At 33.1% G+C, this 25019-nt stretch overlaps 2 protein-coding genes across 2 annotated transcripts in view; one reads left to right on the top strand and one right to left on the bottom strand.

The window, feature by feature from the left end:
• The window catches only part of LOC140434907 (endoglucanase-like), a 115704-nt gene that overhangs the window by 6253 nt on the left and 84432 nt on the right, over window positions 1–25019 (top strand). The gene's annotated exons all lie outside the window — the stretch shown is intronic.
• Window positions 14342–25019, bottom strand: part of LOC140433922 (uncharacterized) — a 15146-nt gene continuing 4468 nt past the window's right edge. Inside the window, exon 3 of the mRNA XM_072521894.1 lies at window positions 14342–16154. Within this exon, the coding sequence (XP_072377995.1) occupies window positions 16074–16154 (81 nt within the window). The 3' untranslated portion in view covers window positions 14342–16073. The remainder of the gene's footprint in view (window positions 16155–25019) is intronic.

Here is a 25019-nt window from a genome sequence, read left to right as displayed (position 1 = left end):
TGTTCTGTCTCACTGTACATAATAATATAACCGTTATCTGCATCAACCTATATAATTTCTTTCTTATAGATTTTTTTTATGTATTTTTTACATCTCATGTGATATCCACTCTTTGTATATTCTTTTCCTTTGAGTTGGAATTCTTTAGAGCTCGGTTAAGACTGTTTTAAAATGTATCTAATTTCAGACCTATTGTTTTACAAATTACATCAAATGTCCATAGATGAAGTCAAAACAATTTTATTTATTTATTTAAAATTAAACATATACAACAAAAGGAACATATATTACTATTTCTACAATACTGGCAATATTTGGATCGCATTCCAATATACATTTAAATCACATTCCAACTACATTTGAATCGGCAATTAGCCGAAAATTATACAATGAGTTAGCCAAAATAATAAAACTGTTTAAACATTTTAGAAGTATGTAATATAAGCATAAGCAGTTAAATAAACTTGCTATCACAAGAGGAACTTTCAAATTAATCTAATCGTATAAGTTGTCTAATAATTCCCAAACCTTTTTCAGGGCATAACGTGGAAGTGTGCTCGGTTATAAATCAGCAATTATATTAGAACTTTGATTAACCGTCACTGTTGGGACCAAGGAAGTGACTGTTAAGCGAATAGACGAATAACAGAAGTATAAAAAATAGCATAAATTATAAATTCTTCCCCGGCTAGCAGCGGCTGTGGGTTTTTACGTTATTCTTGTGATAATTACATATGTAATAATATAGTTATTATATTAGATGGACTCATATACGAGTCGTATATAATAACTTATTTATAAAAATGTATTAAGCTTGAAAATAGTCTGTCTTTTCTTTTGGGCAGAAGCTTTTAATGAAACTACAATCCTATTTTGTAGGGCAATAGCTTGTGGATAATGTCCGACCAGAGTCTTCTTGCATTTTAAACCAATCAATGCACTTACACATAATTATTTTAGCCGAGTCATTCAAAGTTTTTGGATGATCAGACGAAAATAAATTATTACTAACATATTTCCAATAATGGCGTTTCATATTTTAAAATATGGCTTGGTCGATATTCCCAATGACCCTGCCTGAGACTGTCACTCTGTGTTGGCCTCCAACCAACGCAGGGCCGACTAGGTCACGACGTGTCCTAATGGTTAATAGGAAACTTCCTGTGGGTATATAGAACCATAGTACATGTATGAATAAGATATATGCACAACTGCATATGCTCCTCAATCCCGAGGTATAAGGGGAACAATGTTGCCTAAGCCATGGCCCAGAGAGCTAGCGAAGGATTATAGCTGTGGGATTATAGCCTTGAAATGAGTGACTTTACTAAGTAACTCATAAATGAGTGAGTTTTCTGAATCCATAAATAAACGTGTACATGAAACAAATAGAGAAGATACCATGGTCGCGGATTCTTAATCTGTCCTAAATACGTCTCAATTATCCCAATCAGGATCCTAGAGGTTTCACAGACTAATTAACACCAGCGAGGCAGCTGCAGCTTCCGCAAAACTTAAGGGTTCGATGTCGGCCTAAAGATCCAAATAAATGGTCCATCGGGTGTCGACGGAGAGCTTATACATATATAGCAAGTCTGCCAAAGATAGTCTTTCTCTCTCTCGCTTTCTCTCTGTGGTTCCATCCCTCCATGTGGAGCATTGGGCGCTTATGCGTTTCTTAGCCAAAAGTATAAGATTGCTGACTGGCTGGGTCAGCGCAACCATCACATACTACGACCTGTATAAAAGTTAATGGAAGATGTAATATAAGCGAATTGACCGAAGTATGCTCTATGAATGAAGTGAGAGGCATCTCATTTTTCCACTTTTCATCTGTTACCTTGTCCACAATTGGAATTAATTCATTAGCAACGATACTTTATATGATAAATTTTTGTCAGCCAAATGTGCTTTAACTTGAGTCATACATTGTTTTTGAAAGCAAACACAAAAAATAGTTTGGTTCAACCAACTGTTTTTGCAGCATAATATTTGGTAGATAGATCATTGATACTTTAGTTTTTAGATGGACTTATTTTTGGTTGCCTGTAGCATTTGGGCAGCCATCAACTCAGCACTTTTTCTTTAAACTGTTTCCTGAAATGAAACTGTTTGCACTTATGATAAACCACTGATATGAAGCTGACGAATACCATGTAGGTATTATGGAACTGTAGTCAGATATAAATTGTTCATTTTGTTTTGATGGTATTGACAGGTTGAAAAGTGACGATTAATCGAAGTTCTACTGTATATTAAATCACAATTCATGAAGAAACTAAGGGATAATAGATCTCATAGGCAGCAGTATGGCTTCTTCCTCCCAATTTTTTTATGATTATTACAATTTTTTACGATACTTGGTATATGAAACTTTAATCCAAAATTTGGAATTGCCGTTTTTGTATAAATATGATTCAATACCGAAGAAACCATATACCAACCACTTTCTAATTAATAGCAAATTGCATTCAGCTGTGAGTTTAAACTAAAAATGATCCAATTACCAAAAGCCTTTTCAAAAATTTTGAAGGAGAAAGTTGTTAAGATATTTTCGCTGTAAAGGGTATTTGCGAAAGGCAGTTGACATTAGTTTTGAAATGAAGAATAATATTAGATGCTAATGCAATGGAAAAGCAAAATAAGCTACTATAATATATAAGAGGAATAATATAACTTTTTATATTAAACAAACTAACAACTATTCAAAATAAATCAATTAAACTAATAATATATTAAAACCCAAGAACACGTCAATAAAAATGTCAATTTTGAAAACATCATTCAGAAAAACTTGAAGCACGGTTTTTTGAAGAAAATCTTAACAATTTGTCGATTTTGTCCATCGAAAGTAGGAGAGAGGTTCTGTCAAACTCATTTGAGGTTGAGGGTTGAGGCTATCTTCGGTTTCCGTGATTGGCTTTTGTGGAGAGAGGTTGTATTATAATAGTTCTGTTCCTATCTTTATAAACTTTAATTTAATTTTTAGTTGTATATAAATAATTTTTATTGTTTAAAATCAATTGAAAAAAAAAAGATTTAAAGAGGTTTAATAATGGGGGATAGCACAGGGGGGGTTGGTCCTCCTAGTGTTGAGATGGTAATAAGTAAGAGAGATAATTCAGATATAGAATGTAATATAAATTTAGACAAAACATTTGTAGGAAATAATGATAATTCGGAGACCACTAATCAACATGAGAGTAAAAAAGACAAAAAACAGTATTCTTATCAGTATACCGACACTGGCCCATTTGAGGTCTATATGGAATCAAAAAACAATAACGTCGGAAATTATAGTTTTTTAAAGCTAGCAAAATATATACATGATAAGAAAATTGAGAATATACAAAAAATTAATAAAAAGGGTAAAAACCGAATTAGCGTTATTTTTAAGAAATGGGAATGTGCTAATAAATTTGTTTCAAATATAGAGATTAAAAATGATGGATATGAACTCTTTATTCCTGCTAATAAAGTAACTTGTAGGGGTGTAGTAAATAATGTTGATGCAAGTATTTCTGATGTTGAATTAATTAGTTTTTCGGGTACATCCTCAGTAAATATTAAAATTTTGGAGGTAAGACGTTTTAAAAGAAAATCAAAATATGATTCAGGCAAATACATAAATACAGAGACAGTTGCTTTTACCTTTTCAGGAAAACAAATTCCAAAAGAGGTTTCTATATATGGGATTCCCTTTAGGGTAAAGCCATATATGATTCCGGTGGTTCAATGCTATCATTGTTTTCGTTTTGGCCATACAAAAAATCAATGCAGAGGGGATAAAAAATGTAAAAATTGTGCTGATAAAGCACATGAAGGTGAATGTATGATGAAATGTCTCCATTGTAGTAGTAATTTTCATGTAAGTACTTTTAAAGAGTGTCCTGAATATGTCAGACAACAGAATATTAAAGCTGTTATGTCATTAGATAATCTCTCTTATTTTGAGGCAAGTGAAAGGTATCCATATGTCTCCAATAAAAAGTTATCAAAAGAAAATACATTTAGAGTAAGCCAGGACGAATTTCCACCTCTATCAAATCAGGTTAATATACCTGACAGAATTCCAATTAATGAGCGATGGATAGAAAATATTCGAAGTAACCCAGAACAGTGGTTTAGCAAAAAAACAGAAAATAGCGGGAACAAAAATAAAAGAAAAATTAACGAGTCAAATAAAACTTATGACAGAGAGCTTCACAATCAGAATTTAATATCTCCAAATGGCAGATTTGAAGAGGGAACCTTCTCTGTTAGTTCTAAAATTCCTATCCCTGGATGTTCACGTACAGAACAACTAGAGAGGGAAACGGAAAAAATATTGAATGAAATACTAAAAAAACTGAATTGGAGACATAAGGAAGACCTAATCACCTACTTGAACAAGCTAATTACACATGAAACTTCAACAAATAGAAAATTATTAGATCTAGATGGATCCCAAGAATCCATACATCCTACAATGGAACATAAAAAGTTTAAACAGTAATTATAATAGTTTAAAGATTTTTATACACGATTTTAACCCTAAAGTAATATTATTAAATGAAACATGGTTAAAAATAAATCATCATTTTTATTTAAGAGGGTATAAAATACATCGATTGGATAGATTAGATGGTTATGGTGGTATTGCTACTGCTGTTGATAATAGTTTGGATCATAAAGTAGTATATACTTATAACAATAATAATAGTAAAATTCAAATTTTAGCAGTTAAAATAATTGATTGGGACATAACAATAATTAATATTTATATTCATCCTGGGGCAAAAATAGATTTAAATGGATGGGTTGGGCGAATAGAAAAAATCAGAGGCAATAAAATTATAATGGGTGATCTGAATGCACATAATGCACTTTGGGGAAGTCAGGTAACTACTAATGCTAATGGAAGAATAATTGCTGACTCTCTAGAGGATTTGGATCTAGTTTGTTGCAATGATGGAAGATCCACACGGATTACACTCCCAGGTCAGAATGCTTCAGCAGTAGATCTAACACTAATCTCCTCGGAAATAGTGAACAGATGTCAATGGGATGTGTTAGAGGACTCGGGTGGTAGTGATCATTTCCCAACGATGTGTAAAATCCAGACACAAATTCAACATACATCTATCCAAAAAAGTTACAAAAGAAACATTAAAAATGCCAATTGGGAAAAATACTGTTCAAAAATAGAAGAACTAATGAAAAGTGGGTGTAAAGAATATAGCACCTTTACGCAAATTATGGAGAAGGTGAGTGATGAAGAAATACCCTTTTTGGAAACAAAAAAGCACACAGGAAAAAAGAAAAGTCCTCCATGGTGGGACACGGAATGCTCAAATTTAATTAAAATGAGGAAAGAAAAAATCAAAAAATACAAAGAAGATGCAAGTACAGATAATTATATAGAAATCAAAAAAATCTTTGCCTATAGTAAAAAAATATTTAAAAATAAAAAAAGAAATAGTTTTAGATGCTTTTGTAATGGACTAAACAGGGACACTCCTCTAGCAGAAATATGGCGAACTGTTAAACAGTTCTCCACATATCAAAATGCAATAATTCCTGCCAAACTTCCCAGCAAACACATAGCTTTGGATATATTAAATAAATTGGGAATTGATATAACAGATCCAGAATTTACTGTTATCCAATCCAATGACAATGTGGAGGACATTTCCAGAGAGGAAATAATAAGTGTCATTAAAAAAAAGGATAAGGCTACTGGCTTAGATCTAATAACATATAGTATGATTGGCAGACTTCCTCAGGTAGCATTAGAATCACTGTCAATAATATTTAATCAAATAATGAACAGAAAAGCTGGATTTCCACAAGAATGGAAAAACACTCTTGTTATTCCTTTCTTAAAACCCTATAAAGATCCATTATGTGCAGACAACTATAGAAATATTGCCCTAGAGTCATGTGTGGGCAAAATACTCCAAAATATAATTAAATTAAGAATTGAACAAATAATTGAAAAAAATTGTATATTGAATCCAAAACAGTTAGGATTTAGAAGAAATAAAGGGTGTAACGATAATTTAGCTTTAACAATAAATTATATTAGAACAGGATTTAGTAAAAATTTAAATACAATCGCAATTTTTTTGGATATTAGTAGGGCATATGATACTGTCAATACGTTTTTGCTATATAAATATCTAATAAAGTATGGTATTCCAACAACCTATACAAACCTAATTATGCAATTCTTGCTCAATAGAAATATTTATATTAAAGATAAATCAAACAATATACTAGGCCCAATCCAAGCATCAACTGGATTGCCACAAGGGTCTCCTCTCAGTCCAATATTGTTTAATTTGTACTCTAAGTCTTTACATGATTTAATCAAACCTGAAATGGAGTGCTTCCAATATGCAGATGATTTTGTAATTCTGGTACAAGGGTCAGATATATATAAATCAATTAATTGCTTAAATACTTACTTACAAAAATTACAGGAGTGGTTTGAAACACACAACTTTAAAATCTCAGCACATAAATCAAAAGCAATAATATTTAGAAAAAGAGCTCAAGCTTATAACTTCCCCCACCTTATGTACCAAAACATGGAAATCCCATGGAAAAATGAAATAAAGTATCTGGGGTTCCATCTACAGTGTAACTTGAATATGACAATTCAAATAAATGATATGATAGCTAAAGCAAACAAAGGAATTAATGTTATGAGAGCAATTTGTGGTACAAAATGGGGATCTGACCCAAACATTCTTTTAAGCTTATACAAAGGGATAGTAAGATCTCATTTAGATTATGCAGCCAATCTTTTAAATCCTTGCAGTAAAAGTCTGATGATGAAGTTGGAACAAGTACAAAATGTGGCCTTAAGGATTATAACAGGTTGTCTACGTTCTACACCAATTTTAATATTACAAGCGGAATGTTCAGTATCCACACTAAAAGTTAGAAGGGAAATATTGGCTCATAAGTATATATTGAAACAAATGTCTGAAAAAAATAACATAGTAATAAGAAGTTTAAATAAGTTAAATGAAGCTATAAACGCAAATAACCAATTTTGGAAGAATAAAGCTATACCAGACTACTCATTAGCATATACGGACATACTCAAAAAATCAAAAAATATAATCCGATACAAAATTAATCCCATTTATGAAGTAGAAAGAAAAATTCTTTTGTATCCTATTACAATTAATAGCCTAGAATATGAAAAATATGAAATTGAATCTAATGAAATGTTTTTAGCAAAATATGGTGGAATATATAGTAATCATACCTATGTATATACAGATGGATCTATCGACCCACAAACAAACCAATCTGGATTTGGAATTTATATACCACAGATTAATTACAAATTTTCATCAAGGCTCCATAATTACACACAAATCTGTACAACTGAAATGATAGCTATATATAAAGCTATCTCTGTGTGCATTGAGAAGGGGATCATGAAAGCAGTTATCTTTGCGGATTCAAAAAGTGCTTTATCCAAAATTTCCAGTCTCAAATGGGATCAAATGGATTACGTAACCATAATGACCAAAAAACTATTGGTAGAAGCTAATAATATGGGATTCTCGATAGGAATAGAATGGGTACCTGGACATCAGGGGATTAAAGGTAATGAGGTAGCTGATAGGCTGGCGAATATTGGGAGAGAATTAAGAGTACCATATAATATAAAAAATGTTAGTACAGATATCTTTTGCGTTACAAAAAAAGACATTTTAACACAGTTCTACAATGAATGGCATTCCCAAATTAAACATAAAGATCCAAACTATTGCAGATTGCAGTGTGATTTCCCCATAAAACCATGGTATGCCAAATGTGGGTATATGGGCAGAAATACCATAACAAATATTAATCGTTTACGTAGTGGACATTGCAAAACTCCTTGCTATCTCTACAAAATAGGTAAAACGGAAACACCGATATGTGAATGCGGAACCATTGGAACAGTGATCCATATCTTCTTTGAATGTCCCATAAACAAACACAAAAATATGGATCTGTATTTAGAACTAATAAAAGCAGGAATAGAGAGTCCAATATCTTTACATAGTATTCTATATAAACCCTCTGAGAAAGTTATAAAAATAATTATTAAATTCATCAAATTTTTTCAAATCGATCTATAAAAATTTTTTTTTTTTTATACTTGTCAAAATAACAAAATAAATCTAGAAAATACTGGAAATATCCTAACATACAAAAATATACGTCCTTAAAATCCTTAATCCTAACCGAAGGTAGCATTACCCATATACCTAATGTGACAATGTTTGGAAGCTACCCCCAAACAAGAAAAGTCTAATCTAACCTTAAATGAAGAAGATAAACAAATGGAAAAGCTAATCTTTCAGTATCACCCAGTTGTCAATTAGCAGTAAACAGTAACCTTAAATGAAGAAGATAAACAAATAATGGAAAAGCCGATCTGTCAGTATCACCCAGTTGTCAATTAGCAGTAAACAGTAACCTTAAATGAAGAAAATAAATAAATGGAGAAGCTCATCTTTCAGTATCACCCAGTTGTCAATTAGCAGTAAAAAGTAACCTTAAATGAAGAAGATAAACAAATGAAAAAGCTGATCTTTCAGTATCACCCAGTTGTCAATTAGCAGTAAAGTAAACAGAAGTAGAAATTTATCCCTGGTTGTGCATTGCCTAGAGCAAGACGAGCATAACCTTACATGTACTGGGTAAATGATTATATAATCGAAACCCAAAAACAAACGAAGAAGAAGAAGAAAACATCATTCATATAAATACTAAATCAGTTTAATTTAAAATATTGCGAGAACATTTCCTAAACAAAAAAAACTGAATTAAAAGTAAAACATCGACTTTCTATTTACTCATTTTGGTCTTAAAAGTAATTATAATTTAAAACGTCTGCTAAAATAAATTTTTGACTTTTCTTTTAATTTTTTACGTTTCAGCAACATTTTATGACTTTCAGCGAAACATAATTTTATGTTTCGGTGAAAGTCGGATTACTTCGGACGAAAAACTGCTAGCCCATCTAAAATTAAAAATAAGGAAAATATATTAAATATAAAGAAAGAAACTTACTAAGGAAAATGCTAGAATAAAGATTTAAATTATGACTAATGTCACCTATTGAATACGTTTTTTTTTTTGTTTTATTTTTGCATATGTTTATTGTCCCGTCTATTGTAAATTCTTTAGTGGTATTCATTTGTGAGTTGTAGAGGAAAACTATATATATAACTATATATATAGGAAGAGAAATTAAAAATGCATATCAAGGGTATCGTTAAAAAATAGAATACACTGGTCCATTATAAAGATGAAATCGGAAATCAACTTCTGCGTGATGAAGAGAATATGAGTGAAAACATACTTCGATGAACTTGAAATTAAATACACAGAACAGAATATGATGAAAAAGAGCCAAAGTCCGTAAGGAAGTAACAGCCGATTATTATTATTTTTAATGAAGTTAATACACAACTTTTTTTGTAAAAATCCGAATGCTACTTCTCACATCCAAATTTAGTCGTTTTCCGCCCACAGATCCGCCCTGGTGTATTTTGTTAAACAAGAATACTATTAATGTGAGAAACTTAAGTAAGTTGTGAGATAAGTAAACTTATGTAAGTTACTTTGATATATATTATATTCGCTGTTTTTATTATTTGAATATAAAAAAAGTGATTCGTTAAACCAAAGAAGAAAACAGTAGATAACAATTTAATAATTTTAGTTTAAGTATGAGCAGGTCCTGAAATTGGTATAAATTTCATGAACAATTAGAAACAGTGTTAATGTCGAAAATAAAAAGTGAATCACTTATTTAAATTCCCTTTAAAAAAAATTTCACCACGTGTGTTGCCAAAACGTCTAAACGAGCAAGTTTTTAATCATGCGTCCAAAATAATTTATAAAAAGACGTGAGAAAATATATTAAAACACATTGCTTAAACTACTATCAGTCATTTTTGTACTTCAGAAATATATTAAACTTTAGTGGTTTATGAATATCTTATCTATTCAAAAATGGAATTATTTTTTTTGAGCAAATCGTTTCATTTGGAACAAAATCTAAATAATCCTATTAAAAACAATCCTACTATTATAAACAATTCTGCTATTATAAGAAAACTGACAGGTTTATTGTTGGTTAGAAAAAAAGATAAATTATTAGAGAGTAGAATTAGATACAGTCACATTTTATGTAGTTTTAAAGATTTAAAATTTTAATTTTGTGTGTGAAGAAGACGATTCGAAAAAAAATTGGCATTTTGATCTTGATTTAAATATATACTTCCTGGCTCCTATTGCAAGTGACAGTGGTGAGGGCAAGTCTATAACATGCTCCCTTCCTATGCGGTTGTCATTTTTGTCATGCTATTTTATCTTATATGCTAAATGTGTCCGAGTTCTAAAGATTTTGGAAAGTAGGTAAGTTTTTCTCTAAAATAGTCAGTCATAATCTGTCATAATCTTATCCCCAAAAAAATATTGAAAATAATATTCTGGATGAACTGATTCCAAGGAATATCTCTATTAGGATATTTCTAATAAACTAATTGGCCTTCTTGGCAATGAGTGCTGAAAAAAATTGTCCGAGACTTGTCGAATCTCTGAACGTCAAAACATCTAATCGACCAGCGTGGACCCCTACACGAAAACTTGAAGAGACCAACAAATCTAAATGTCAAACGGCTACTATCACACCAAATCGGTTGCCACACATATTGCCTCAACGTCTTGCCTTCTACAAGACCGGGTGACATAATATTCTTCACCACTGATGGACAAAAAAAGAGATCTCCATCATGCTCGGAAACCGAAAACACAAAAAGCACCTGGATTTGATGGCATTCTTCCAGATTAGTAATACACCGTGTAAAATATGTACAAACGTGGCTAGCTCATTTTGTTACAATGCACTTAAGAAAGGTAGGATCTCTGATATAATGAAAACAGCAAAAATTGTAGAAATATTTAAACCTGGAAAACCACACAAAAAGCTGTCAGCCAATTACCCTATTGAGTATTCAAAGCAGCCTACGACTCTGTGACTAGAAGGGAAATGTTCAAAGCAATAAAAGAGCTATTAATACCAAATCAGTTGGTAAATTTAACAAAACTAACTCTTGAAAAAGTTAAATGTAGTTAAATAACCGGCTGCGCCAGGGAGACATTCTCTCCTGTATACTATTCAATCGGGCTCTGGAAAAAGTAATACGTATGTCACAAATCACAACCATTGGTTCTTCTTCTTCTTCTTGCAGTACCGTCTCCTACCGGAGGTGGGCTACCATCGCAGCAATCTTTACTTTGTTGGCTGCAGCTCTGAACAACTGTATTGAACTGCACCCATACCACTTCCTTAAATTTCGCAACCAGGAAATCCTCCTACGTCCCACATTTCTCTTTCCCGAGATTTTTCCTTGGATTATGAGTCTAAGCAGAGAGTACTTTTCTCCTCTCATGTGGCCCAGATATTCCAGTTTTTTCGTTTGTATGGTTTTTATGACTTCGCATTCCTTCCCCATCTTCAGCAGAACATCTTGATTTGTTACTCTTTCTGTCCATGGTATTTTCCACATTCTCCTGTAACACCACATCTCGAATGCCTCAATGTTTTTGATGTTTATCTTTTTCAGTGTCCAGGCTTCCATGCCATACAGCAGAACGGAGAAAACATAGCACCTTAACATTCTCGTTCTTAAGTATATATTTATGTCCCGGCTGCATAGGAACTTTTTCATTTTGACAAACGATTGTCTCGCTATCTCTATTCGCCTCTTGATTTCTCTTGTCTGGTCATTAGTATCAGTGAAGCAAACCCCTAAATATTTGTAGGACGTAACTCTTTCAACTGGCTGATTATTTATGGTTAAATTCACATTGGTGTATAGCTTCTTTGTTACAATCATGAATTTAGTCTTTTTGATGTTCAATTTTTGGACCATATTTTTTGGTATGGGTGTTTATGTTTTCCATCAAAAACTGTAAATTTGCTAGGTTATCTGTTACTATTAGCGTGTCATCAGCGTATCGTATATTGTTAATTAACTCTCCGTTAATGTTCATACCAATGTTTTGTTCTAGGAGCGCTTCCTGACATATTGTTTCGCTATATATATTGAATAATAGTGGAGAAAGCACACAACCCTGACGCACACCTCGACGAATCTCAATTTATTCGGTTAACTCATTATCAACTTTGATTTTTGCTGTTTGTCCCCAGTACAACCTGGATATGATGTTAATGTCGCGACTGTCGATGTTTTTGCTTCTTAGGATTTCATACAGCTTTTGGTGTCTGACTTTATCGAAGGCCTTCTCAAAATCTATGAAACCTACGTAGAGGTCTTGGTTTACATCCAAACATCTTTGCATTAACACACTCAGACCAAACAAAGCTTCCCGTGTTCCCAGTCCACCTCTGAATCCAAACTGTGTGGCGCTTATGTCCTCTTCTAATTTATTAAATATTCTTTTGTGAATTATTTTTAAAAATAATTTTAGTGTGTGGCTCATCAATGCTATAGTTCTGTGGTCTGAACACTCTCTGGCGTTATTCGTCTTTGGGATAGTGACAAAATTAGAGGAGAGCCATTTCTTTGGTATGATGCCTGTTCTATAAATTGTGTTAAAGAGGTTCACCATTATTTCAAGTGCGTCGTCTATTAGTTTCAACAATTCTACAGGAATTTCATCTGGTCCTGCAGCTTTACCCCCTTTTGTGTTCCTTATAGCATATTCTACCTCGCTTTTTAGGATTTCAGGCCCTGTTGTGTCGTCTGTAGGTTCTGCCACTGCTATTTCTGGTCTTTCGTCTGCAAAAAGTTCTTCAATGTATTCTGTCCATCTTGCCAGTTTTTCAGTTAAATCTGTAATTATTTTACCTTTTTTGTCCTTTACTATGGATGCTTGTTTCACTTTTTTACCTGTTATTTCCTTGATCTTTTTATGCATGTTAAAGCTATCGTACTTTCTATCATATTCTTCTATTTCCTTGCAGTTGTCCAGAACCCAGTTCTCTTTGGCTTCTCTAATTTTTCTCTTAATTTCACGGTTCACTTCTTTGTATTTTGTCTTGTTGGTTTTATTTCTTCGCTTTTCCTCCATGAGATGCAAAATTTCGTTTGTCATCCATTCCTTTTTCTTAATTTTTCTTGGAGCTAAGGAGCCTTCACCAGCTGTCATAAGGGCCTTTTCTATCTCCATCCATTTATTCTCTACATTGCCTGTGTTCCTATTTTTTGCAGCGATGTTTCTAAGATTGTTGTTTACCTGTTCTCTTGTCCTTTCCAGTATAGTTGCGTTTTTCAGTTGCTTAACGTCTATCTTTTGTTTAACTGCACTTTTCTGTAGTTTCTTGAATTTTATATTTACTACAGCCACCACCGGATTGTGATCCGATTCTATATCAGTGCCTGGATAGGTTTTTGTAGACGTGATGAAGTTTTTAAACCGGCTTCTGATTAGTATATAATCGATTTGATTCCTGACGATGTTGTCTGCATTATCCCTTGGTGGTGTCCACGTGTACAATCTACGGTTTGGTAATCTGAACATTGTGTTCATTACTACAAATTCTTTTTCTTGGCAAAATTGTATGAGACGTTCACCTCGGTCATTTCGTTGTCCAAGTCCAAATTCACCAGTGCATCCATCAGTTTTCACCTTACCAACTTTAGCGTTGAAGTCGCCCATGATTACGGTGACCTCTTCTTTTTTGGTCGATTCCAGAATGTATTTAAGTTGTTTGTAGAATTCTTCTATTTCCTCATCCTCTTTCTCTGCTGTCGGTGCATAGACTTGAATAATGTTAATTTTTCCTTTGTTCGACTCTAGTTGGATTGCTATGATTCGTTCTGAATATGGGGTAAAACTTAGTACCGATTTGTTGACTTCCCTTTCTACTATTATTCCGACGCCATAACGGTTGGTTGAACCATTGGTTCAATATATAATAAATCAGTGCAAATCCTTGCCTATTCTAACGATATGAATATTTTTGGGAGAAAGGAAAATACTGTACGAGAGGCATATGTAGCAGTAAAAGAATCAGCTACAAAAATGGGCTTAATAATAAACACCAACAAAACGAAGTATATGAAAATAAGCACGCAACCACAAATTCTACGGCCACTTGTTATAGAAAACCTCGTCATCAAAACAGTGAACGAATTTGTATAAGTGGGAGCGATCCTTAACACTGAAAATAATACTACCGCAGAGATAAACTGCAGACTTTGCACGGCCAACAGATGCTATTTTGGGCTCAATCTCAGAGACATACAAAAATAAAACTCTACAAAACAATAATACGCCCAGTCCTAACATATAGTTCAGAGACCTGGACTTTAACAAAAAGCAATGAAAAAATGTTATTGTGTTTCGAAAGAAAAGTACTAAGGTGAATCTATGGAGCAGTGAATGACAATGGAGTGTGGAGAAGACGATACAACTTCGAACTTAAGATTAAGATTAAGAAAAACGCTCCTTGATGGACCCATTGGTCAGGGAAGAAGAGGAAGACCAAGAACAAAGTCCTTGATAACACATCGATGAAGACATGGAGAAATATGGGAATACGTGCTTGGCAGAGGAAGGCGATGTGTAGGGACGACTGGAGAGAAATTGTTGAGGAGTCTAGGACCCACGCAGGGTTGTTAAGCCAGAAGGATGTATTTTAAATGTATCTTGAAAAACTGCTATATAATAAGCGCAATTGCTACCAACTTACTCGAAAGAATACCCATAGAACAGGTAGAGTTCCGTCCCAACCGCAGTTGTACCGATCAAGTAGCACTTACAACATACATTGAAGTTGGGTTTCAAAGAAAGCAAAAACATCTGTCGTCTTCATAGATTTATCAGCGAGCTAAGATTTAACTACAAACTTCTGAACGAAGTCCCATGCTTAAGAACCGTCTCTATCTTGGCATCAATTGTATTTATAATGTACATTGCGGATATGCCCAACACGCAATATAAGAAGTTCGAATGTGCAGAACACTAGGCAATAGCCACTCAACACCAAAAATTGGAAGGAACTCAACTAGCCCCGATAGCTGATCTCAAAATCCCTTGGAGGCTACAAATCAAAACAGGACAGAACCATGCTGTTTCCATTTGACTAACAATATGGCGTAAAAGAAAATGTGACCTTCGAAAACCAACTCCTCACCGACAACAGATTCCGCAATTATCTGGATGTCACGTTAGAAAGAGGGTTGACATTCAAACATCTCATAAAACTTAATGCTGCTAAAATTGAAACACGAAACAATATCCTCCACAGGATATGTCACATTACTTGGGGATTTTCGTCTACATGTCTACGATCTATAAGCATCTGCACTTCTGGTCTTTTCAGCAGCTGAATCACCGGCACCATAATGTCCCCGGTATCCAGTACTTACAGAATAGGAAAAAATCACTAGCAACTTCCGGTAATAAAGACCTAAAAGTCTTTGAGATGTGCAACATGCACTTTTAAGACTATCATAAGAGTACTTCCATAATGCTGCTTCTCGTATGCCGTTTTTTGTTTTCCGTGCTGTAATGGTGTAGTAGCACAGATATCATAACGAATGAGTGATGGTAAAAATTATACTAACAAAATTAACTAATTTTTAAAATCTAAAAATAACCATTTCAATTCATTAAACGACTACTTATAATTATTTTGGTACACTTTCAGCATTTGTTAGAGCTTAAAGAATATTTTTTAATATGTAGATAACAATTTTAAGAATTTTACCTTTTATTACTCAACTAAGTAAAAAAATTTCTTTTTCAATATAAAATCTGGCTGAAATGTTTCAAATCTAATATTATTATCAACTGTCATCTCTCTCTTTCGTTTTCCAATAGAAGGCGGCTGTTTGGCTAGATCAGAGCAATCAACCGCCATAAGAAATCAAAATTTCAAATCGATAAAACGCATAAAAATATAACAAAGTAGGTAGTAGTATATATAGTAACCACCTACGAAATAATATCTCTCAACTTGTATCATCTACTTATTTTCCTTTTTCTGATTGTCGATATCTGATACTTCTTTCACATACCTATCCTGTAACTAAATTTCAGCAAACGAATTCAATTTCGTCTAGAAGTAATTCCCTAATTTCATTGCTATTTAAAGGTTTGAGTTCCTCAGTATCTACCTGCAACAGTTAAAACAATTGAATAAATCATTGACAATACACTGAAATTGCTAAGTAAAGGATTATTAAAATTTTGTGTGAAATGTCACCAAATAGTATATCTAAATTTGATTCGGTAAGTATAGCCTTACATACCTAAAGGTTTATATAATGTAAATTACCCAGATAACTTAAGGTAAGTTATAAAATGCATAAATACCCTTGTGTAATAACTAATTCATTATTAGGTAAGTTTTAGTTCGCTGATATATAAGAGCTGGTCCGGAACTGGGAGTGAGCGGGGGCTGGAGAGCGCACATTTGTTTATTTTATTTGATATTGTTGCACAATCAGCTTTATTACCCCGACACTATACACCAAATTTTTATATTCATCATCATTATATTTGCCTTTATCCCTATGCGGGGTCGGCTTCCCTAATTACATTTTTCCATAAGTTTGTATCTTGGGTAATATTAATATTAATACCCTTTACCAACATGTCCTGCCTAAGCGTCTTCCCAGGTCTTTTTTGGTCTTCCTCTCCTACTACTTCCAGGAACCTGCAAGCTCAGCAATTCTTCATATTAGGTGATTAACGTATTCACGTTGAACATGACTAAACCAACTTAACCTATGCTCCCTCATCTTGGCAACAATTGGTGCCACCCCTAGACTTCCCCCAATATACTCATTCTTAATTTTATCCTTTTTTGTGACCCCACTCATCCATCTAAGTATTCACATTTCCGCTGCATGCATTCGTTGTTCCTCTTTCTTTTTAACTGTCCAACATTCAGTTCCGTACATCATAGCTGGTCTTATGGCTATTTTATAGAATTTTCCCTTTAGCTTCATTGGAATTTTTCTGTCACACAACACACCACTCGTTTCCTTCCACTTCATCCACCCAACCCTAATTCGACTGCATGCATCTCCATCTATTCCCCCATTACTCTGTTATTAAAATTATTATCTTCATTATGTAGAAATAACGGAACTCATGTGTCTGAAGTGTTATACTGTTATGTCTACTACTAATATATGAATTAGTAACCTGTGCGTTAGGCAACGGTATCGGAGGTTACCGTACTGTTTCAGTGTTTAAAAAAGACAATTTTTTAGTACAGGGCTTCCCTAACTGTGCGCCTCGCCGCAGCATTGTTCCAGACGTGACCGAGTCGAGTGAGCGCTGTGCGTATTCTGACATACAACGCTGGCGGCGTTGTTATTTTGCACAAAAATATGTGTGTGTACGAAAATGTACACGCCGAAAATAATACTCTTCTTCCTCTTTATAAGCAATTCTGCTTGTTCATTGGCAGATTAATACCTCTATGGAAGGTTGTCACTCCATCTTTTGCGCGGTCGTCCGACACTTTTTCTGCCGATTGGTAAATTATCTCTTGCTATTTTGACGACATGGGTCTCCCCCATTCTGCTTATGTGGTTATTCCATTCTTTTTTTTCTATTTTGTGTCCATTCATTTATACACTGTACGTTACATTTTCTTCTAATGTCTTCACTCCTCTTTCGATCTCTCAGCGCATTTCTTGTAATTCTTCTCAGTAATCTCATCTCTGCCGTTTCCAGTAACCTTTGTGTTGTGACTATGTCGGGTCTTGTTTCTGAGGCGTATGTCATTATTGGTCTTACACTGGCTTTATAAATTCTTGACTTCATCTCAGTATTAATGTGTCTGTTTCGCCATATAGTGTTATTGAAGCATTCTATATGGCAGTCTATTTGTACTTGATCTCTCACTTCTTTGTCCAGGTCTCCATAGATGAACAGTATAATTCCAAAGTATTTTATTTCTATTACTTGTTCAATGCTGATGCCATCAATTTCTATTTTACATCTGCTTGGTTCTTTGCCGATTACTATTGTTTTAGTTTTCTGAAATGAGATTGTCATATTAAATTCTTTTGCTCTTGCTCCGCTAAATCTGTGGACCAGTCTTTGCAGACTATCTTCATCTTGGGCTATCAATATTGCGTCGTCTGCGTAACAGAGTATTTTTATTTCTTTGTTTCCCATTATGTATCCTGTTCATTTGTTAACGCTTTTGATGATTTCGTCCATGATTAAATTAAAGAGCATAGAACCAATGAGTCCCCTTGTCTTATTCCGCTGCCTATTTCTATAGGTTCTGTAAGTGGTCCATCTATTCTGACTTCCATTTTGTTGTTTTGGTAGATATTTTCGTTAGTTTTTTTAATATTTAGGGGAACTTCTCTATATACAGAAGATGGATTACATCTTCGAGTCTCACTCTGTCAAAAGACACAGAATTGCTGGTCTATTATACTCTAGTGATTTCTGAGTATTTCTCAGAAAATAATATTAACTAGGAAAACTGTGTGTGTACAGATGGTACCCGAACAATGTCTGGACCTTATGGGGCACTACAAGCTCACATGAACTCCAAGTGTCATATATATTATCTACTTATAGAAGCCTTGGGGGTAACATTACATCTGAAATACGTGTGCGATGGATATAATTATTAAAGTAGTGAACTATATTAAAACACGACCCGTTAAATTAATACAGAGTTTATAATAAAATTTGTATATCTCTGTGACATATTTAACAGATTAAATGATCTTCATATCCTGCAATTGTCAGGTAAAATTACTGGGTTTCAGAACAAGTTGCTCTTGTCGAAGATAAAATTAAAATATCAAGTAATTGGCTGTTTCTCTTCTTTACAAGATATTCTACAAGAAAAATCAATAGAAATGTTCGACCCCTCTTTAAGGATAATATTTACACAGCACTGTCTATCATTACGCGAAAACTTTGAAAAATAGTTTCCCGATAATCTGGAGCGATATGACTGGGTTCGAAACCTTTTTTTAGAGAGATCAAAACGTCAGTACAAACCTGTAAATAAATTTATATTGTGACCTATTTCGAACAAATAATATTTAAAAAATATAATATAATTAACGTTGAAATAAAAGTGAGTGTACGCCACTGGATTTTCATACGTCTTTCCCCACTTCTCTGCCTTCAAACGATGAAATCACTCTTCCAAATAGTGGAATTATAGTATAGTTTAGTACATTTTGAGCTACGTTTTTATCAGTTTCCCAATAATGGATGGCAGAAAACGACTCAGTGGAGCTGAAGATAGAAAATTTGTCAAAAATCAGGTAAGCAAATATTTATTCTTATTTCAATAATTAAAAAATGGAACATAACGAAAGAGAAGGAATTAATTGTGCCTTTATAGTATCGGACCTTAATATGTAGTATATTATGCAACGAGCATTTAATGATGGTCATTATGATGTGAGTATGAGGGATACGACATGAATCGCGTAGCGGCGAATGTCGTATGGAACGGCATTCAGCCAATTTTCTTTTGATTCTCTTGTCTTCTTTTGTATTTCTTGATGAGTTTTACTATACCCTATTTTGTCCAGATTTTTAAATAATCTCTTTTCTATTAACTGGAGAATTTCTTCGGTAATCTAGTATTTGTTCTTCTTCTGGCCAATTCGATTTAATTATTGTTTGCCTATTTTTTGTATGCTGCTTTTAAATTTATTGCACTGACTGTTTATGTTCTATTTTTCTGTTATCACCTCTAGTTGTTAGTCGAGTTTCGTTTATATCTACTTTTTTCTATGCTTAATTTGTTTTCTTTGGTTTTTAATTTTGAAGTGTCTATATTATTGAAATGTTGGCTATTATGATTCCCAAACACTATGTAAATCAGGTTGGCTATCTTGACAGAACAATAAAGGAGCTGTCATTCTGTGTTGCACAAGTGAAGAGGTGTTATTCTCTCCATTCCAGTATCCACATTTAATATATATAATTGTACTCTGAAAGCTTTTCCAAAAGGTTATGGGCCCAGAGTACGCCAAGAGTACTTGACGCAGAATTAAGGTTGAAAAATAATATGAAAGTAAATGAAGAACATTTTATACAAAGCAACATATTAAAAAACCTCTTTGCTTATTTTGTGGATTTGAAGGGCATTTAGTGTCCAATTAATTTAGAAAAACAGTAATTATAGAGGTAATAGCAGTCGAGGTAGATATTTTCGTGGAAATAACTATTCCCGTGGCAGAAGAGTTGATAATAATTCCCAAAGTAATCAGAATATACATGCCAAAGTAGCTGAAGATGAAATAAGTTTTATCACAGCTCTATCACCTGAAAATCTCAACAATGATGACAGCCAGATTTCATTTATAATAGATTCGGGAGCATCACTAAATATGTGTAGTAGTAAATATTATTCATAATCGAGAGAAAAATAAATTCAAAGTATAGTAAATTTTTCCTTGCTTGGCCTAATAATTTAGCCAGGTACTGTATATATAGTACAGATGTATCAATGTAAAAAATTTGCAATAATTATTATAATTATCATAAGGTACATAATAATTCACCTTTTTACGAGAAACTGGACAGATGAGCTCAAATAAAGATGTGTGCTCGATCCAGATTAACATCAGTTAACGTAGATAACATTAGATAATTTTGCTACTTAAAACACTTACGGTACTTAAACCAGCAGCCGAACTATCTCGTCACAATCTTTTCACTTTTGACTCAATCGAGACACCAAATACTGCAATGGGGATATACGGGAATGTACGCGATAACTGAGTAACAAAAAGTGGTGCGTGAAGCACGATTTTATTGTTTAGGAAATTTGTGCATACAATTGATTAGCACTACAGTTTCGTTTCTGTCTTCCTAACCACAGAATAAGAAACAACTCTGATGTCCATGTCTACCATTGCTAATTAATGTAGAAGAGTGATCAAAACAAAAACGTACAAACTTTTTGTATATTACATAATATCACATATATATATATATATATATATATATATATATATATATATATATATATATATATATATATATATATATATATATAAACAGCATCAGTCATATTTTCCTCAATGATTGTTAAAATACAAAAATACTATATTTATAGATACCTACAATAATTATAGTCTAAAAAATATATATCTCAAGCTTCCTGTTACGATTTGGATTTCTTGTACAACATTGTAAATTATTTATAATATGCTTCTAAGAAATACCTTATGTTTACAATCGGAATATATAAAAGTAAAGTATTGAAGATTTTAATTAGCCACTTAAAAACAGTATTTATTCAATTCTAAATACATAAATTATACACGTGTTGAGTGCCACCATACATAAAAACAAAAAAGACCCATATGCTATTTATATATTTTTTTGCCATAAATGGTGACACCTGAGTGACTTCATGCGGCCATACGATCCCATAAAAGTGCGAGACCATGTTGGTCTCATGTGGCACTCAACGTGTTAATATTTATAGTTCATATTGGTTCGACTTGGTCCATGTTTTTTTCTGGCTTTTCATACCCCACCATATAGAAAATACTTCCAGGAGACGTGTAATAATGGCAGTTTAAAAATAATAGCTACTCTATTAAAGCTCTGTATAAGGAGGAACAGCATTAACGCACTTGTTGATCGTACACTAAAAGAGTTTGATTTTGTGAAGAAGTCTGACATCACAATTAATACTGATAGGTATATTTTGGTCATTATTCTTCTGAAAGGAACTTTTTATAAAATCGATTTATGTGTGTATGTCGCTCACATTTGATTAATTTTACAATATCAATAGGTAGTAGAATTTTAGCTGATGAAAGAGATACACAATTCCATGCTATAATGAATAATATACGTTTATTGCGACTTTTTAACTTCTGTTTTTATTATTGCTCCATTAACATCAACGGAAATCTAAAAATAGAATCCAATTTTCAATTCTCCTATTTTCCTGCTGTATTTATGTAAGAATTTATATAATAATTTTACAAAGATTTTATAAAAATTAAAACGAAAAACAAAATTTATTAAAAAGAAAAAATTAGCAACTGATGCTCTTTTAACGAGTGCAATTGATCACTATCAAAAATACACTCACTTAACACTTCCAGATACACAACTTTCTAATAAATTAAAAATTGGGTATCGTGTTTACTGAACCTAGTCCCAAGTACCTATTACACCTAGCAATTATTTTTTGTTACATTGGGCAAATTTTGGCTTGACTGGAAGTGGCTGGAAGAGATTATACAACCAAGCACACGTGTTCATAGACGATATTGACTTAAACTTAAAATAAAAAATTATTCACATACAGTTTATTAGTAAAATAGAACTGCTCAACTAAAACAAAAGTTTAAATGTTTATTTTTAAAATTTTTAGTAGTTTGTAGATTACTATTTAGAAATAGAAAGTATTTAATCAAAATTAATGAATATGCACTCCCATTATTCATGTTTGTTGTTAAAGGGCGTAGAGAGAAGAATCGAAGGACCACCAGCCTAGGTTGGAATAAAAAACAGATGAAACACTAACTTATATTTAATGTTAGGATTAAATAGCAATTTTTGATTTTAGCTAGACTAACTTACATGTTAAAAGCGAACTACTGGCAACACTGCTGGTTTGCATAAAAGAAAAGCTAGTTTCCTGCAATTTTAAAAAACACCAAGCACTATCAATGATTGATTTAATAATATTTGTGAAAGAATAATGCGGTGCGAACTACTTAGTTACAAATACAATATACTAATAAGCGAAGCAAATATTTTGCGAGTTAGCGATTTTAGCTAATGGACTTGCGAGATATGCGACTGCTCTCTGTAACATATTTTACTCAACCGGTGATATTATCCAAATCATGCAGGCAATAAAAATCCAATATCGGCATGATTTAGAATTTATACTAAATGAAACAGAATTTCCCGAATGGTTATTCTTTTTTTTTATTAAGGACGTCTGCACCAGTAAATGTATTTCGTCTATTAAAAAGGTATGGAGGAATTTTTGTATTGTATGTTTCCTACAATCTTCATCATCAGTGGCATCATGGCTCAATATGGGCCAAAACCTTCGTCAAAACAATCCTCCATTTGGATTAAATTGGAATAAATTTCAAATAATTTTCTAGGTTGACTTATACCTAAGACTCAGTCTTTCTCCGGTTCATTGTCCTATCGGCCCTTGTTAGTGAAAAACTTTACAAGGACAGATTCCCCAAAACTTGTATACAACTCAAAGTTGTATCGTCTGCACGACAAACCTTGTTCTTTTATTCCGACATATTAGGATTTTTCGCTTACAATGTTTAAGAAGTTCTTGGTCATTCTCCATATATGATCATTGGCATTTTAAGTTTTCTTGGTAGTTTTGAGACCATCTCTCTTCTCAAGCACTTCTTCTTTTGGTGCCTATTCGTTTCGAATATTTGCGATCATTCTGGCTATAATTATTTTATTAACTGATGCTTTAAATAGATTAGTTGTTGTTGTGGAGAACCATTTCCTCAGGTTTTTTAACCATGATATTCTTCTTCTCCCAATTCCTCACTTTCCGAATACTTTGCATTGAAGGATTATTTTCAGTAATCTGTATTTAGTGCCGTTTCTCATTATGTGTCCGAGATATTCTAACTTTCTCCTTTTATTCGTATACAACACTTTTCTTTCTTTCCCCATTCTTCGTAGTACAGTCTCGTTGATTATCTTGTCCGTCCATAATATCCTTAGGATTCTTCTGTATAGGCTCATCTCGAAGGCTTCAAGTTTTTTCTCCATCGCTTCAGTGAGTGTCCAGGATTCAACTCCGTAGTATAATATCGAGAAGATATAACATCGTAGAAGCCTTACTTTTATCTCCAGATTAAGGTTGTGGCTTTTAAAGAGTTTGGCCATGTTGTTGAATGCACTCCTAGCCTTCTATATTCTATATTTTACTTCTTGTGAGTGATCCCATTGTTCGTTTACTATTGTTCCAAGATAGGTAAACTGTTTTACTCGGTCCAGTGGTGTATTCTTGATAAGCAGTTGGACGTCTCTAATTTTATTTTTGCTGATGACCATAAATTTAGTTTTTGATGTTTACTTGTAGTCCAAATCTTTCACTTACTTCATTTACTTTGTTTATTAGTTGCTGTAAACTGTTTAAACTGTCTGCAAAAATAACGGTGTCATATGCATAGCGGATGTTGTTTAGGCGTTCTATATTTAAAAGGAATCCATGTTCGCAATTTTATAAGGCTTCACTAAATATTTCCTCTGAATATAGGTTGAATAATATAGGTGAAAGTATACATTCTTCTCTAATACCTCACAGAATCTGGATCGCTTCCGTCGGTTTATCTCCAGGATTTGTTCTTATTGTGGCTGATTGATTCCAGTATAAATTTTGTATTATATGCCGATCTATTTGGGCTTTCGTTAGAACATCCATCATTTTTCGGTGTTGAACTGTGTCAAATGCTTTTTGGTAGTCTACAAAGCAGGTGTAGATATCGCAAGTCATATCTCCGCATCTTTGGAATAATACCTTTAGACTAAACAGTGCATCTCTCGTACCTACGCCTTTCATGAATCCCAACTGTGTGTCTTGTATTCTCTCTTCGCATAGCTTGTATATTCTGCGATGTACAATTTTAAGAAAAAGTTTTAGTGTAGTGCTCATTAGACTTATTAGCCTATATTCTCCACATTTTTTCGCTCCCTGTTTCTTTGGTAATGTAATAAATTCTGAAACTAGCCAATCTTTTTGAATATTGCCTGTGTCATAGATATTATTGAAGATTTTACATAGTATTCTTAAAGATTTTGGAGCTTTCCCTTCTTTTAGTGATATTATGGCTGCTCTTATTTCTGTCACTAGTATAGGTGGTTCTATTTCGGTAGGTATTGGAGACTGGTTCTCCCTCTTATCAAAAAATAAATTTCGTACGGAATTTTTCCAGGTATTATTAATACTCTCTTTGTCTAAGATTACCTCTCCGTTGTCATTAACAAGTTTACTTACTCTTCTGTTTTTACAT

The sequence above is a fragment of the Diabrotica undecimpunctata genome, chromosome 2, assembly GCF_040954645.1.
Source record: "Diabrotica undecimpunctata isolate CICGRU chromosome 2, icDiaUnde3, whole genome shotgun sequence".
Lineage (NCBI taxonomy): Eukaryota > Metazoa > Arthropoda > Insecta > Coleoptera > Chrysomelidae > Diabrotica > Diabrotica undecimpunctata.
The sequence above is the reverse complement of the archived record's forward strand: the minus strand, read 5'-3'. Positions and strand labels throughout refer to the sequence as shown.